Below are 17,866 nucleotides of genomic sequence, written 5' to 3'. Positions count from 1 at the left end.
TTTATGCTCAAGATTTTAGCTTGCAATAATATAAAGGCTTATGAAGGAGATGAAGAACATACAACAAACTATTGGGCTTATTTTGACTTTGTTTTCTTTTGTCCCCCGCCTTTTGTTTTGACCGGCTGGTTATTTTTTTGGGAACAAAAGAAGCCGCAACCTAAAATTAAAAAAAGCAATTGTAAATGTTGAGATTAGAACTACAAACTTAACTTATTGAATGCCACCTCTTAAGGATGACAATTTGGTTCCCTTTGTAGGTGATCCTTCCCTGCTTCTTTTTGGATGGAATTGCATTTATCCAAAAAAAAGCAAAATTTCTGCTTCAACAATGGAGGGTACGATAACCTTGTAATAAGTAGATGCCAAGAAAGTGAAATGGTCCCATTTTGCATGTGGAGCATCTCAGAAGAAACACTTGCCAAAGGGCTCAAATTAAAACAAGTTGTAATAGTTAGGAATGCTTGGTCCTCATTCCAGTTTACCACAAGAAGGAAGAAAAACCTGTTCTATTTACATGAAGGGGTCAACAGGGTAGGATCATTTACTAGAAGTCTCATCTCTATGAAGAAAGCCTAATCTTGCTTTAGCTTTGTTTTCAACTTACAGCATTTTTAGGGCTGGAGATTCTTGATATCTTCCTCGGTGGCATACCATGCAGGTATTAGCCCCGACAAGTGCGGAGAAAGATCCTTGAAAGAGTTCTTAATGGTTCCTTCAGCTACTCTAGTAACAACTGAGATATCTGAAGCCACAGGGCATAAACATCAACTACACGGCAAGCTATAAAAACCAGGAAAGAATAGTTTTTATATTTCGAACCTTTGAGAGGCTTTTTGTCATCTGATAGTTGAGATATTATGTAAATAATAGCTGCAGCTATTGAAATTGGGCTCCTCCTGCAACGGTAAGCCAAAGAAGTCATAGCAGTTTCCTGAAAATTTTTCTAATTTTTCTTCCCAAATAATTTGTGTCAGCAAGGAGACAACCTCTCTCCTCTTTTCCCCTTGAATCACATTCTACGAGTCTACAAAATTATTAAATTAATGGCTTTCATAAAGAAAAAGGCCAGATAAACCTTATATCTCATTTCCCCAGCTTCGTTTCCTCCCTTTGGTTTTTATTCTATTTCTTTTCACCCCATTCCCCTCTTAAATACAGTGGAGTTATTAATTATTTTAAGTGGTGTTATTGAGTATGAAGCAAGAATTACACAGAACAGATGCTGAAAGCAATATATATCATTAGACAGAGCATATTCTAAGGATAGTAAATTTCTCTTAAAGCATGAAAACCTTAAGGTTTAGGTTTCACTCTTTTCTAACAGGACAAGCAGACATTGTCGATGGATAGAGGTTCTACTTCTCCCTGTTAAAAGTCAGATCAAATAGAACTGACCTAATGTCAAGCTCTTCAGATTTCTGCACAGCTTCTTGTGCAGCCTTAACATCTTGATTGGCCATTCCAAGATTGGAACAGAAACGCCTCTGCAGGTTGGAAAATATGTAAAAGGTTATACTGAACAGTTAATAATAATGGAAGTATGAAACACTAAGAACCAGAAAATTTCTAATGGATGAAAAATCTGAGAGAAGGAAAGGGATGACATAAAATGATAAAACTGCAGCAAACACACCATATAGTCACCAGCATGTATAGTTCCAATCTCCATCGACTGACCCATCTCTAGCTCCAAATGTTTCACAATGAACTCTTTTGCTCGACCAATTTCTCTCTTCGATGTGCCATGTACAATGGAACAAATTTCTAGTAGAAATCCATCCACATTTAGAAACCTTTATGAAGTAAATTGATTAAAAGGGAAAAAGGTATAAATTGAATCTTCACCTTTAACAGTTCGAGGCTTGTTTTCCTGCCGACAAGCAATATAGAGGCAAGCCGCCATAATTGCATCTTGATTCCGTCCTCTAAGAAGCTTTTGATCTTCAATCTTCTTATATATTTCATTAGCTCTATCCTAACAAACCCAATTAATAAGGGCCAAAGCATTCAAGCACTTTTCAATCAAAAGATCATTGGAGACAACAAGAAAGGACTAATGAATTGAGAAAAAAGAGAAATTTATAGTGAATATTCCATCAGCATGAAAAGTTGAAACTCATGGATTCTGGACTCATAGATAATTCTATATTGAAGTTAAAAGAAATAAAGTTGAGGAAAACAAACAGAATGGCTAAGACAGTTAAGACTTAAAAGACTTCAGGACGTTTTGCAGTTTAATCATGTATTAACTTTGTTCTGATGATTCCAAATATCCACTGAGCAGCGACAGTTCAAGCATGTTTAAATTTGAGCAATTGTGTAATTTCGTCACGAGGAAGAAGTGATTACAGTAGCAATTAACAATGACGGCAATGTGTTATAATGAGAATATGAAATACAATATTCAACTGGCTTCATTAAAGCAAATGGCTGCCACTATCAGCTTTTCCAAGCACTAATCCATCCTAAATTTAAAGGAGGCTCTGAAATAACTGTTGTTTTTTTCCTTTCAAAGGAGGTGGAATAGTAGAAGGGGTTGCAACTGCTAGGATTTAGACCCCAGACTTACCGGATGCAACCTCTTAAAGCGACTGCATGGAGTAACTGAAACTCCGGATTCGAAATGACTGTTGTTAACCCAACTAGCAATGACAGTTGTTAACCCAACTAGCAAATCGTGTGTACAGACACCCTTGCTTCAGTATCAGCAATCCCCTGAATCACACCCATTAAGGCATCTAAGAATCTTAATCTAAGAATGAGCCCGTTTCCACATAAACCACAAAGGTTTTCAAGTTTTCCCTTCTCGAAACTTTTATCCTTGTTCACTCCATTATCACAACTTTGCACGTTTTAACCTCCATCTTCATTTCTAGTTCTTCATTTTGCTAAGGCATTTCAATATTTACTTTCCATCAATATCCATTTCTTTAAACAAAAGCAATAACCAAGAACCCCCCTGAGAATACAGTTCGAGTTTGAATCTAAACAACATGAACGTTAAGGAAAACAAACCGAGAAATAAAAGTCGATAGTTGATGAAGCAGAAAAGCTTGAAGATGAATTTAAAGTAAGTGACAAACCTTTATGGTTGTGACAAGTCCCAACCTGAAACAAAGAAAGTAATTGATGGCATCAGTTACATTTGCTATTGTATCAAAAAAAAAAAAAAATGCTTGCAGTTTGAAAAGAAATAAAGAAAGGAAAACATCAAAAGCTTGATCCAATTTTTGTTGATTGGCAGGCCCCTAGGAGTCGAGCATCTTCAAGAAAAACCCACCCTACTAAAACAACGATCAAGTGAAAAGGGCGTGTTTGGTCCATTGAAAAGGTTTCTACCAGACTTATCCGCCAACCTTTTTTTGTAAGACCCACATTTGCAGTCAACACAGACAAACCATAATCAGAAAGAAAGTAAAAACAAACCCCCAAAAAAAAAGTGTTTCCAAAAACCAAACGCACCCAACAACCCCGAAAAAAAACCCAGAACCTAACTTTCATCATTGTTAAGATCAAACCTTTCGGACATGGTAGCAATAGCCTTAAACGCCTGAATAAGATTCCTGTCCGGGTTGGATCCCCGGCCCTGCCATTTCCCCAGAGAGGAAGACAAAAACTCACTGGAACCTCCGTTGGGCTTGGAAATGACAGTTGAAAGCCCACCGCTGCTTAGAAGAGGATTGTAGGGCCCACCAACACGAACAGGGTCATTATCAGCTGACTCGTTGGAAAAGGTTCGCCACTCCGAGGTTTCATCGACAGAGTGAGCCTCCAGCACTAAGCCACACTCGGAACATATAGTGTCACCGGCAGAATGGTCAAAGACAACCTCGGTAAACTTCTTACATTCTGGGCAGAACAAGTCTGCCATTATTACAATAAAAAACTTTGGGTTCCTCCTTGACTTTGATTTTAATAATGTTTTTTTAATGGTTTTGTCGTGGTTTTCAGTTTTGTTGCTTGTTTTCTAAAGAGTGAGTTAATAATTTGCATTGTGGAGCAATGGTGTGGCAGACAGGGGAGGGGTAATATGGTAAGTTTGAAAAGCTGATTAAAGATGCAATAATGGCAATGGGGTTTTCGAGTTTCGGGAGGCTTTGGTGCCATTTATAAATTTGACTTTACCACTTTTAGGGAGTGTTTTTGGGGTTTGGTGCTCTGCATTTGTGGCTAAAAATGGCAGTTTTTCATTGCTAAATTGCGTGAATTAAACGTTACTTAATAATACAAGGGGTTAATTTCTTATTATTATTACGTTTGAAAAAATGTATTTAAAATTTTAATTATTTGATATTTTGTAAAAATATATTTTGAGGAATTGAAATATTTTAAAATATATATAAGATTATAAAATATTCAAAATATAAGGATAATAAAGTGATTTTTTTTATCCTAATATCCCTAACATATTTTTACTTTAAAAGCATATCTTGATGAGTTTTTGGTTTGGGTTGAAAAATCAAATTTTTAAACAAAAAATTAAAGTAGTATTTGGTTCAAGAAATATAGTTATTTTTTATTTTTTTATAGAAAATAGAAAATGTAGGTAAAAATATGTTTGGTTGAAAAAATATAAAATAATTTTTAAAAAAATGAGAATGAATGTGTGCCAAAATTAGAGAGAAAGAAAAAAAATGCTTTGAGCATTTTCAAAGAAAATATAGAGAGTAATTGAAAAATGAGAAAACACTAATTTTAAAAAAAAAAATTTAATTGTTCATTGTAAACTTTCTAAACACCCAAGTTCAATTCATAAATGATGCAAAATTTTATGATTTTTTTTGTAAAAGCTGAAACAACCTATAAGTCATGTTTTTTTTTTATTCTCCTTCCTTGTTTCTATGTTCTTTCTTTCTCTTCTCTTTTTCTTTTCCTTTTATTTTCTCTCAAATTACTCATTGTATGCAATTAAAATTATGGTTGTTTGATATTTAATTTTAGTTTTTCTTGTGTAAATTATTTTTTTATTGAATTTTGTTTGTTTGCTGAGCAAAAAAAAATTGAAAAATTTTCTTTTGCATTTTCCTTGTGATTTCTTATAAGCGAAATGGAGTTAAGATTTGTATAAATAGCTTTTTAAAGCTTCCTTACCTTAAAAGGACTCATCGTAGTTTCTATTATCATTTTTTGGGATTATTATGAGGTTAATGGGATTAGTTGGTTAAATCATGCTATACTTTATAGTTTTGCTTTTTGGGCTTTTAGTGATATGGTAGAATTTGGATTTTGTTCTTTTTTGGTTTGATTGGTTTAACTTTTGATGCTTTATTTAATTATTGACATTAATTATTTAGTTATTACTTTTATTTTTTTGAAAATGTAAATACAAAACACATTTTCATAATTTTTATTTTTAAAAATAATTTTTCATTTTCATCTACCAAACATGTTTTTAAAATTCAACAATTACAAAATGAAATTTGTTTTTAGAAAATAAAAACAAAAAAAATATTTTCTACAAGCAAACATAACTTAATTTTTTTGTTGTTTAATATTATGTTTGAATTATAGTAATTTTTAAAGGCAAAAATTACTTTCAACAATAATGCTAATCTAATAATGTTGGTTGTATTTATTTTTCAAGTATGAGGGTTCACATTGTTGTTTACAAACTTTTGGACATCTATACAACTACATATTAAAAAGATCTCAAAGGATCATCGAACTTATACATGTCTAGTTTTAATATTTTCTTTCCACGATTTTTTTCCTTTTGTAGATGTTTACTTTGCTTTTGTTTTGATGGCTATAGAGCATGACATTTGTTTTGCTTTTGTATTATTTTTACGCTTTGTTTTTGCTATTTCTAAAATTTTATTTTGGTAGTTGAGCTAACATTAAATGAGATTTGAAATGAAAGAAGAAAAGTGGCATGAAGTATAGAACAATTGTGTCAAGTCTATGCAAGCTTTAATGTTGTTTCTCTATCGTTTATTGCTGCTTTCTTTATTTTTTATTTTTAATCATGTTTATTTATTTTTGGGTTTGAGGTTTTTCTCTACTTCGATATTTTTTCTATATTTGATATTCTGATGGCTATTTTTTTTATGTGTAGGTTTTATTTGATTTTTATTAGTATTATTTTTTAAATTTGTGATTGAATGAAATTTTTTCTTGTTTAATTTTTTTTAGTTTATGAAAGGTTCTATGTCCTTTGGTTGTTGAGAAATTTCAAGTTTTCTTTTATTAATGAGTTTCTTTTTTAATTGGTGAGAAATTTTTTAGGTTCTTAGTTTATGGCCATTTTTCTCAAATTGTTTCTAATTTTTTTTTCTTTTTCATTATCTATGTTTTTTTTTTGGGGTTATGTTTATATATTTGGTAAAATTGTTTCAGTATATTTATTTTTTTTTCATGTTTTTTAGAAGAGTTTTTCTTTAATTTGATAAGTACTTTATTTTTTTATGCAAGAACTATTAGAGGTTTTGTACTCTTTTTATCTAAGATGAGTTTATTTGAGAGTTTATTTATGTTGAGTCAAAATGTAAGTTCAATAATATGTTTATAGTGTTGCTTCATTTGTTGTTGCAAGTTATTGTGTTGTTTTGATATAAAATAAGCTTGGTTTAGGATATGCCTATATTGAGTTGAATTATAAAATTTATAATCCATTTATAATTTTTTTGATAAAAATTATGAAGTAAATTCCAATAATGGTAATTATTTTGTAGAAATGTTGGAGAGAATACATGTGTGATTTATTGTTTAAATGGAATTTTTTTTTATTTATATATTTTTTGAAGAGTTTTGATGTAACATCATATATTTTTTTCTTCTTTAATAGAATTTCTTGAATGTCAGTGCCTACTTCAGTTTGAAATTAGTTGATTGTTAAGGTTTTGTTTTGTTTTGTTATTGTTGTTTTTTCATTTATTTGACTGTGTTGGTGTATTGCTTTCAATTAAAATTTACTTTCTGGTGTATTGTTTCATTTATTGTAGCAAGTTGTTATGCATTTTTTTTATACATTTATTATAAGTCCTAAATGTTGTTAATCTGATAAGAGAGAATAGAATGAATATATTTGAAAGGTTAAGGTTTTTGTATGTTGTTAAGGAAAATTATTCTTTAATTTGATAAGTATTTTGCTTTGTCTTCATTTGTTGCTGGAAGTTATTGTGCTATTTTTTTTTATTGTTTTTAAGTATTTACAATTATTTTCTTTTTTTTTATGTCTTCATTTGTTGCTGCAAGTTATTTATTGTTTCTTTATTTTTTTTCATCTCTATATTTGTTGTAAATCATTGATGTTGTTAATCAGGTAAAGAGAGAATGAGATTAATAGATTGGAAAGGTTAAGGTTTTTACATATTGTGAGAAAGAATATTTTTTCATTTTGATAAGTATTTTATATTTTATGCAAGAATTTTTAGATGTTTTGTGTTGTTTTGATCTGATGTGAGTTTATTTGAGGATTTATTTATATTAAGTTGAATTGTAAAATCCATTTTATGTTTATAATTTTTTTATAAAAATTATGTAATAAATTCTAGTGTTGGTGATTATTTTGTAGAAATGTTAAAAAATATATATGTGAAAACTGTTGTTTGAATAATTTTTTTTTATTATTTGATAAACGTTTTTAATGCAATATTGTATATTTTTTTCAATGATATGATTTTTTGAATATTGTTGCTTAATTTAGTTTGAAGTGAGTTCACTGTTAAGGTTTTGTTTTGTTCTTATTATTTTTTTTCTTTATTTACCTGTGATATTCTGTTGTTTTCTATTATTTTTTTACTTCTTTCTGTTGTTTTTGAGTGTTCGTTATTATTATCTTTTATTGTTTAATGTTTTCATTTGTATTTGAAGTTGTTGTGTTGTTTTTTTGTTTTTTTTAGTATTTTGGTTTATTGAGCAGTAGGTTTTAATTATGGATATGTTAATTAAGCAAAAGATAATAGAATTAAAAGATTAAAAATGTTGAATTCTACTAAGTTAATAAGGTAGCATGGTGTTTCTTTGGGTATATTTTCTTAATTTATTATTGATGGATGTTCGAATGATATAACTATTGGTCAAGGTAAAGGCTGGGTATTATAAGATATAGTGATACATGTATTAATATAAAAAAAAACCTTTAATTCTGGATGATGATTTGGTGTGATTTACCATTATTGTTTTGAGTGATGATTTTGTTGATTGTAATGGAGATAATTAATATCAATATCATATATTGTTGTATTCAATGGTTAATATTATTGGAGAATTAGAGATAATTATGGTTGAATCATCTAAATCTCTTATTTCAAGAGATTCAATAACTCTTTTATCAAGAAAAAAAATTTAAGCTTTCATTAGATGATTCAATGAGTTATTTTGGCCATGGTAGAGGTTCATATATTGTGGTCATAAAGCATGTTGATAATTTTCGATTCATTTATTTTTTTAAATTGTTTTTTGTTATGAAAATACTTTATTTATGTTTAGTTCTCAATTTTTTTACTTTAATTTGTGAAGGAAAGAAGCATGATATGACAATTTGCTTAAAAAGTCAATGAGATTTGAACTGTTCTAGTAGGGAAAAAGATTAATACAACATTCAAGTAAATTTGGTTGCATTTGATTTATTTTAATAATTTATGATTTAATATATTAGGTTTATTTTGTACCATGTTGATAAGTGTTTTACGGGTCTATTTTGTTTGTCATTCTTTTATAAACCTATTTTATTTTTTTTAATTTTGGTGGTTTTAAATGTATCTGTCCTTTTTTGTAATGCTTTAATGTGGTACGAAGAGATGTTGATATCTCTAAAAAAAAAATTTATAATCTTACGTTTAGTTTTTATTGTCAATAAGAAATTGTTTGGTTACTTACTTTTAGGAAGACCCCAAATTTTTTAGATAATCTCCTTAGTCATGATGATTTTAAGGATAACATTAGAATTTATAGCTCAATGTTTTAATTTACTTCGATTGAGGGCAAGGTTAATAATAGCATAAATAATAGAGCATGTTTTTATGCTTTTAAGATTTGTATTCAAAATCATTATAGGATAGGTTTTCGATTCCACTACTTAGTAAAAATCTTAAGTTTGCTCAGATGTATAGATATGATAATGAACATGAAATTTTGAATCGCATGGCTGTATTTATAGATGATAATGAAAGCTTAAGGATAGATGCTACACTTGTGGATGAATTGATTATGGTGCTTGACACAATTAATGAGATTTTTAAAATATTCAGATCAGCTAGGGATCGATTTAGGAATTCAAATTAAATTCCTATAAGATTAAGGTTGATATGGATAGGGAACAAAGAGATAGAGCTATATTCCTCCATCTGGTAAAGTTGCAACACTAATAGTAAGAGATATAGGTAAGTATGATAGGCGGCATAATATAATTGTTAATCATAGAACTAATGGTTTGAAGAGAATCAGTAATCTTCATCATTCTTTAATGGCTTTGTAATATTCTCTCTTATTTCCTTATGGTGATGATGACTATAATATTGATATTAAATATGTCAGTTCATCCAAGAAAGAGAGGTGTAAATGAAAAACACTGACAATGAATGAATTTTATGCGTATATAATCCAAAACAGAATAGACCTAGGTAATACTTTGTTGAAGGGCAGTCAAGTGTTTCAACAGTTTATTGTGGATACATATGCAAGTGTTGAAAAAATGTGACTCAAATTTATAAAAGATAATCAAAAAGCTATTTTATCTAAAATGTATAAAGATATATGGAACTGAATTGCAATAGGTGAGCTTCAACGTAATTCTATTAGTAAATGAGTCATATTGCCAGCAAGTTTTACAGCTGGCCCTCAATATTTATTCCAAAACTACCAAAATGTGATGGTTATTTGTAGGTTTCTATGATTATGCTAATTTGTTAACGTTTAACACATATAAACATTAATCCTAATTTGTAGGTTCTATGTCACAAGAAAAAAAAAATTGTTGCTACTTAGCATGCATTCTTGATTGAATTATTTTATTTATATAACTTCTCTAAACATTTGCAAAAATATATAGATGTAGAATATTAAGTTTAAATTGAATACAAAATTTTTTCTTTATCAAGTATTCACACTAAATTACAACTGCACGCTTTAAAATTAATAATTTTTTTTAACTTTAACTATATTTCAAGTAAATAAAGTTTTGTTCCATAATCAAATTTACCATTTGATTGTATAAATGTAAACTACTCTTGCAAATAATATCATACATATTCCTAAAAATTTTACAAAAAAGATAATTATTTTATTCCATCAATAAAATATTTAGTTTTATTTAATATTTAAATTTAACTTTGAAATATAAAATGAATACAACTACAAATAATTACTTTAATTATATTTCACTTCCATAATAAACAAATATATTATTATATTTATATTAGTAAAAAAATTTATTTTCACAATAATACATTAATAAAAATGAAAAAAAAAAACTATAACTAAAATGATGGTCTTAAATATATTACTACTATGTTTTGTTGAAAAAAAATTTTTTCTTACCAAATTCTCCAAAACCCTTTAGCCTTTACCCATGTAAACCCATTCGAAAACAAATTTCTTCATCTTCTTGGCACATAAAACATAGAAGGATTAAAACTCTACATCTATCTATTCCTCAATAGTTGGCTGTGCCACTACTTTCACCTCTCTCAATATGGCATTTGTAGACAATTTGCCCCAATTCATCATGTTTATGCTTCGATCAACAGTTATACATGACTCAATGGTAAGCAAATAAATTGATCAATTGTTTATTTCTTTGCAAAGATTTAGGGTTCTATCATAACAAAATTTCTTATTGTTGTTTAGAATAGATACAAGATTTCTACACAAGTCTGTTTTGTTTTTTACTATTGTTAATTTTCTTTTATTGCATTGTTCCATTGTTTGGCAATCAAGATTTATTATTATTGCTTTCCTTGACAATTTTTTGTTTCATTGTTGCTATAATCAATTTTTTTTTCTTTGTTATTATAATCTATTTGTTTCTCTAACAATCCTATTAACCCAAAACTATACACGAACACGACACCATTTCTTTGTTTGAATTTAATATGTCTATTTCAAGTAACATTTTCCATTCATCTATTTGTTTTATATCCATGATATAGGCCCCAAATTTCTTGTACTTATTTGCATTTTGTGTTTTGACATTTATTTAATCAAGAAAAATTAATTCTTTACATTTGTATATTATAATAGTAAACAAACATCATACTCCATGCATGTTATCTTTTCTATGAAAAAAAAATTAGGACAATTACAGTTAAAAAACTAACAAACTCTTCATTTTACAAAAGAAAAAAAAAATCCAACCATTTCCATAAGCTTTTATTTAGCTATACATGCGAGATTTACAAACTAAAAAAAAAAAAAAAGTTTACCTCAAAGGATTAGACCCACAAACATTCAAAGTTAACTTGACTATGACTCATAATGCTTTGCACTTCCACAATGGTTGGAGAAACTTTGTTGCTACCTACTGCCTCCAATTAGGAGACTTTGCCATTTTTAAATACAACCAAAACAACAAAATATTTGATGTTTACTTCTTTAGTTGTAGCAGAATCATGTTGACTACCAATGCAATCCAAACCAAAAAAGGTTTCTCATTTCTTATTTCTTTACTTCTCACTTCAAAACAATTATTGAATCATTTTTTTTTTTTTTGACACCAACACTACATGATACTCGAAACCAAGCTAACTCATCCCAAGGATAACAATTAACAAATGTTGACATGGAAGCTTTCAACCTGGAAGACCTGGCTTCACAATCTGAAATTTTCATTCTATATAACATTAAAGATTTTGATAAAGAAGAATGACTTTAAAAACAACTTCAACAATGAAAAGGACATAACTACATTCATTTGCATGCTAACTAAAACCAATGTTCGAACCTTCTACGTTTTGGTAATGAACAACTTCATCTTTCACATATTAATAAACTGACTTTATTTTTTTATCTAACTTAAATAACATTTGTATTGAGAACAACACATTCCAAATTGATTTGTCAAAAAACATCTACCCAAAAAACCATCCCTCATCACCTTTTCCATTCCAAACAGTGACAAAAAATGGGAGGTCTAGTACATATGTGAAGGGAAAACAAAGTTTTCTTTGGAGGTTGGTGCCAATTTGCAAATGACAATAACCTCAATCTAGGAGACCATTGCATCTTCATCAATGTTGGACCAAAAAAAAAATGAAATTTATTGCCTATAAGAACAATTAATAATCAATAATTTGTCTAACTTGCTTACAATAGTTTTCTTAAAGTACTAATATTTCGTTGAGAAAGTTTTTGCGGTTACTTCCTCAACTTTTTCATGGAACTTTTAACTTATTTAGTAACTACTAAAGTAAATATTGTTGTTCTAAAGTGCTTATCTTTACTTGAGGAAGTTTTTGTATTTATTTAGATTTTCTATCAAACTTTTGAACTTTATTGACAACTCTAAATATAACTTTTACTTCTGTATTTTGTTCTCTTTCATTTTTCTTTTCATCTTCTTTAACTATGTTTATACAATACATACAAAAAACCATACGAAGCTTGGGTCACTTACTAATTACTTATTACTTAATGAGTATTGTGCAATAATATTTTACTTATAATTATTTTTATTATAATCTTACAATTATTTAATCATAATAAAAAAATTATGTAAAAGTTCACCACTTATAAATATAAATTTCATATAAAATTTTGATAAATTTCACATAATTTTAAATTATAATTAATTAATTATACTAAAATGATTATAAATGATATCATGGTATGCTGCTATTGCGCTTAGGTCGATACATTGTCGAAGAATTAGAGGCATTTTTGCACTAAATTGAGTCTGCTTTGGTTGCATGGCAGACAACTTTAGTGCTAAAGGTCTGAAAGAATGGTCTTTTAAAAAAAAAAAAAAAGAAGCCCAAGTGAGAGGAATTATTCCCATCTAATGCCTTTATCATACTAAAGATCACAGAAGGAGTTGTGACCAAAATGTTCCTATATCTGCCACCTCTCTTTCATTTTCTGATATGAATGATTCACTGCCCTCTTTTGCCTCTAAGATTCCCCACTTTCTTTAAGAAAAAAACCTAAAAAATAGGAAGAAAAAGAAAAGAAAAAGGATCTCCGGAAAAATAAAGAATAAATTTGAATTAAGACAACCTAAATACAACTAACCTATCCCTCCATAAAATATACAATAGAGAGAGAGAGAGGCTAAGACTGCAAAATCTGTCTACATATGAGAGAAACACTATCTCATGTCGCAACATTGAGGCCTTGTCTGCCTTTGCAGCTTGTCCCACATGCACATCATCTGTCTTGGGGACTGGTAGTGAGCTGTGTAATAATCTTCTACGCATCCAAATTGGCAGAACTTCAAGCTGTGAAGATAATCCACCGGTTTTGAGCTGTTGAATCTCTCCACCCACAGTCCCATGCTCACATCTTCCATCTTAAACAACTGCAAATTATTTAAATATTATGTAAAACGTGCCAGACACCATGATCTTCAGAGAGAGAAAGGGAGAGGAAATAGTTTACTCACTCTTAAATTGTGTCTTTCAAACTCAGAAACGATGAAGTGCGCAATGTCAGATGACAATATGTATCCAGGTCCATTTGCGTAGGGCCGATAAGCTTCCTCTGGCCACTCCTAAAACGCCAAATACATGGGTTAGAACTTAAGAGCCAATAAGAACATCAACACAAATTATTTACAAATGCATATTGCTTCCCACAGATTCCACAAAATCAATCACTGAAGCAAATTATGGTATAGCAATTTTGCATTCACCCTAAATTATTTACAAAATTCCAATTGCTCAAACTTTCAACAAATAAAATACAGTCACAAGTGAGCAAAATTATGTGATGAAACAACAGAAATGCACAACTTATGTAGGTAGGTCTTTCTACAACCCAAATCATGCATGATTCATTTAACTGCACTTTAACTGAACAAATGAAATAAACAACAGTATATTAGACCGCCACATACCTCATATGTTACTGCCCATTTACCAGATCGTAGGGGCTTATGGTAATAGTTTATGTTACCAATATAGAAACTCCTATCCTCATTTACTTTCTTCGCTTCATTGATAACTGCATCTACTCTCACAAATGTGTCATCATCACACTTCATTGTGAACTTGGCAGCCACCACACGGGCCTATAACAAACAAACCCATTAAACATTCTCAAGACAAGTTAAAAGTATTCATTTCTTTAAAACGGGAAAGAATTTCACTACTCACCCCATATTCACAGATGGCAACAGTTTTCAACACAACAAGATCGTAGTTGTCCATATAAGGCACAATAACAATATCTCCAAAAAATTCTGCTTCTTTCTTCAATTCTACATTCACTTCCCTTCTTGCATGCTGTCCAAACAGTCAGAGAAGGTTGTTAAATACAGAATTTAAGCATGAAATTATCAAACTTTTAAGCACTACAATAGTCTTAACTTACCATTGCCACAAAGAAACGAGCAACCACATTTGAAGATTTAACAAGTTCATGCTGCATCCAAGACTTCCTTACAGCCATCCGCTCAGCAAAATGATTGCCTGCCGAAAGTATACCGATAAACAGATCCACAGGCTGCTCAGGAAGTGGTTGAGCCTTCCATCTGTTGGACATCTCAAGATGTCTTTGAGGAGCAAAACTAGGATTTGATGTAGGCAAAGATGCCACAAATACATAATGGACATCAATATCCCCATTTAAAGTTAGTCCAGTGGCATCCTCAAGGGTATACCCCTGCCAACATTATGGAATCACATCAAGAACGAATCAAGATGCAACATAATGGATAATATTAAGTTTACATTATATAACTTACAGTTCGATAGGGAAAAGAAGTAATATGCCTCCCATCAACATTAACATGATATCCTTCCAAACCAGCACTAAGAGTCAGGACAAAAAGCTTGCCCTCAGCAAATGGGAAGGGCCAGTCAACATTCACCTTTTTTGTTCGGCCTATTAACCGTTTCAACCACCATGTTGCCTTAGACTCCTCAGAGTGATCATCATCATCCCGGATCCACTTCTCACACTTCACCTGACCATCAACTGAAAATATAAAGAATTAGACATTTTATGGCATGAGAATAAAGGATCAATGAAAATAAAGAACACCTACTGGAACAATTCAAAACAACATATCATTATTTGCTGGCTGTCAAACAGTTGCAAAGATACAGTGGCAAAGCAAGGATTGCAAGGAAAAAGGAAGAAAAGAGAGCAAGACATGGAGTTTCTCAAATGCGAGAAGAAAACTTTCTTTCTTATTTTATCTACTTTTCTTTTTTTTTTGGGGGGGGGGGGGCGGGGGGGCAATATAGCTCCATATGACATAAGAGTATCGGTATATTCCAGCTACTATTCAGGCTACAAATCCCTGATATTAATTTCAAGTTTAAAGATTCTCCTATCGGCTTCTAAGTTACATACATTAGTAGCCCATATTTTGATAAAACCCAAGTTAAAATGGCAACCCATCAAATTTAGAAAGGAGATTTTGAAGAAGCAATCCTAGCAACGGTAGCATTTTCCTTGCAGCAGACAAATCGAACATGCTATCTATAAAATCACAAGTCAAAAGCAAATGCAAAGCTCGATTATGACCACCATGTGTGTCATAATCCATCAATTAAACGAGAAAGAAAGAGCCAAAAAATAAAAATGGAAAGAAATCGTATTTCCAAATCCACATACCAACTTATCCTTTCTTCATGTAAGGATGACGAGTAAATTTGCTAAGAACTTCAGTAGTAATTAAATTTGTATTCTAAAACACCCAAATTCTTGATTTAACATACATCCAAACAGAAACATATTTGACATGTCTTAAATATTTCTGTTATCCATTAGATGCTAAGAAAAAATCAATGAGAAACACAATTCATTTCCTCCACCTCCAATTAGTATGTGCATGATGCATCAACTCAGTTTCCTATATAAATTGCATATAGAACACAACAATCTACTAAGCTAAACACTAAACACTTCACCTCTAAGCAAGCTATTGAAAGCTTAAAAAATCACATCTTTTTTCACAAAATCAATTAAACAAAAGCTACAACAACAACAAAAATCAAACTAACCAGTCTCATCGTCGGCTTTAGACTTCCACCCTTCGCACCGCATAGCAGATCCCCATTGCATCCTATAACAAGTGTTCTGCTCAATTACCGGCTTCCTACTCCAATCCCCTTTCAACCTCGGATTAAAATGAAGAATCCGCGGTGGTTCCTCCCCATCAACCGTCCTCAAACCCTGTAATTCCATCATAAACTGCGAAACCATTACAGGATCCTCCCCGTCCTTTATCAACGCAATCCTCGGATTTGTCTCCGCATGGGCTCCTCTAGGTTTCCCCACCAGCGTTATGTGAGATCCCAAAGTAAGCCCACAGGGCAGCACCACGACATTGCGATGGGCCAAAAACTCCGACCCGGATAAAGAAACCGAAGACGGACACAGTTCGGATCCATTCTTGGGCTTCTTTGTCGAGTCAATTTTAACTTTTCCTGATTGGAGTTCCTCCCAGAGCTTTCTCCCAAGTTCCCAAGCGACCTTTGCGGACTTATGGAGCTCCAAGGACCCGTCTTTGTCACTCGGGTAGAAGGATTTGGCATCGAAAGACAAATTGGAAACGATCCCAGACTGAGTTCTGAGTTGCTGTTGATGTTGATTTTGATATTGAAACCGGGTTGGCGAAGGCGAGTTTTGGGAAACCCAATTCAAGGGACGACTCGGTGCTTCTTTTTCCTGAACATCGACCTCGCTGGCGAGTCTGGGAAGCCGAGCTAACGGTTCTTGAGACAAAGTACTGAACCCAGTTCGGAACACGAAAGGGATCTCGAAAGTGACCAAAACTAGGTACAAGAAACCAATGATGATTAGAATCTGAACCGATCGTTGTTTCGCTAACGAAATAAACATGTCAAATCTGTCTAATTTGTCTAGCTTCGATGATTTTGATTTCTTCATTTCACAAAAAAAAAAAAAAGTTTCCCTCTCCTCCCAAAGAAACGGATACTGAGAAAATGAGGAGAAATTTTATAGATTTCTCCGAAGAGAGAAGGAGAAAGAAAGGAAAGAGTTTGGTTATGAAGCAAGGGAACGCATTAAGAGACAGAGAGGGAGAAGTCGGTCGATCCTAAAAAAATCCACCGATTATAATAAAAAAAAGTAATTTACTAGTAGTATTATTATGTTGAAAGGACTAATAACGGGACTTTTGATTTGAAATCGAACGGTGCTATTTTTTTATTATATATTAAGAAAATCTTAATTCTTAACTAAAAAATTATACTTGCCAAAAAAATTTGCACCTAAATAAAATAATTCATGTATTTAATTTGTATTTATTTTATATAAAATATAGAAATTATTATATTATAATTTATATAATTTTATTAAATATAAAACATAGTTATTAATTTTTATCAAATTTATATACAATTTTTATTAATATTTTAAACAAAATCACTTTAATATTTTTACATGATAGTTTTTATTTAAAATTTAATTATATAATTTTTATTTTTATATATTTTTGTATGATATTATATATTATGTTTGAAATTACTAAATTTATTTTTATTTAATTAATTAAAATAATTTTAAAATAGAAAAAAATTGACGAAAGGTGCGATATTCATGGGAAAGGCCGGTTGTCACAGCAGGCTTTAAGCTTCTAGCACTGTGTCATCAAGGTTAACTATGGCAGCCAGGTGTTTCCGTTTCTTTCTATTGTACTTTCTTTTTTTTTTTATGTCATTGTTACATTTTTTAATTTATTTACTTTCTGCGGGGTTTTTTTTTTTAACTTTTTTACTCAGCTTTTTATTTTTTT

The 17,866-nt window shown here is 30.8% G+C and overlaps 2 protein-coding genes across 2 annotated transcripts; both read right to left on the bottom strand.

The window, feature by feature from the left end:
- Positions 1-405: 405 nt before the first annotated feature.
- On the bottom strand, positions 406-4,084 carry LOC111312263 (transcription initiation factor IIB-2-like). Its single transcript, XM_022912372.2, has 7 exons — positions 3,522-4,084; positions 3,087-3,111; positions 1,849-1,978; positions 1,637-1,767; positions 1,399-1,487; positions 823-899; positions 406-745 (listed from the first exon to the last, which is right to left on the bottom strand). The coding sequence occupies exons 1-7, from the start codon at positions 3,872-3,874 to the stop codon at positions 615-617; spliced, it is 936 nt and encodes a 311-aa protein (XP_022768107.2). The 5' UTR covers positions 3,875-4,084; the 3' UTR covers positions 406-614.
- A 9,034-nt stretch (positions 4,085-13,118) lies between these two features.
- Positions 13,119-17,159, bottom strand: LOC111312257 (hydroxyproline O-galactosyltransferase GALT6-like). Its single transcript, XM_022912358.2, has 7 exons — positions 16,110-17,159; positions 14,843-15,075; positions 14,470-14,760; positions 14,253-14,381; positions 13,994-14,167; positions 13,541-13,648; positions 13,119-13,456 (listed from the first exon to the last, which is right to left on the bottom strand). Exons 1-7 carry the CDS (start codon positions 16,996-16,998, stop codon positions 13,247-13,249), a joined length of 2,034 nt encoding a protein of 677 aa, XP_022768093.2. The 5' UTR covers positions 16,999-17,159; the 3' UTR covers positions 13,119-13,246.
- Positions 17,160-17,866: the final 707 nt, after the last annotated feature.

The sequence above is a fragment of the Durio zibethinus genome, chromosome 9 (assembly GCF_047325235.1).
Source record: "Durio zibethinus cultivar Kanyao isolate XHJ-2024 chromosome 9, ASM4732523v1, whole genome shotgun sequence".
Taxonomy (NCBI): domain Eukaryota; kingdom Viridiplantae; phylum Streptophyta; class Magnoliopsida; order Malvales; family Malvaceae; genus Durio; species Durio zibethinus.
Note: the sequence above shows the minus strand (reverse complement) of the source record. Positions and strands in the feature narration are given on the sequence as shown.

What these genes read in the sequence shown, in the direction of transcription:
- LOC111312263 (XM_022912372.2), bottom strand. Translation starts at nt 3,874, where the DNA reads ATGGCAGACTTGTTCTGCCCAGAATGTAAGAAGTTTACCGAGGTTGTC. An exon ending in GACTTGTCACAACCATAAAG is followed by an intron (nt 1,979 to 3,086) that starts GTTTGTCACTTA and finishes TGGGTTTGTTAG; the next exon opens with GATAGAGCTAATGAAATATA. An exon ending in TGACAAAAAGCCTCTCAAAG is followed by an intron (nt 746 to 822) that starts GTTCGAAATATA and finishes CTGTGGCTTCAG; the next exon opens with ATATCTCAGTTGTTACTAGA.
- LOC111312257 (XM_022912358.2), bottom strand. Translation starts at nt 16,998, where the DNA reads ATGAAGAAATCAAAATCATCGAAGCTAGACAAATTAGACAGATTTGAC. An exon ending in AATGGGCAGTAACATATGAG is followed by an intron (nt 13,649 to 13,993) that starts GTATGTGGCGGT and finishes TTGGCGTTTTAG; the next exon opens with GAGTGGCCAGAGGAAGCTTA. An exon ending in TTGAAAGACACAATTTAAGA is followed by an intron (nt 13,457 to 13,540) that starts GTGAGTAAACTA and finishes AATAATTTGCAG; the next exon opens with TTGTTTAAGATGGAAGATGT.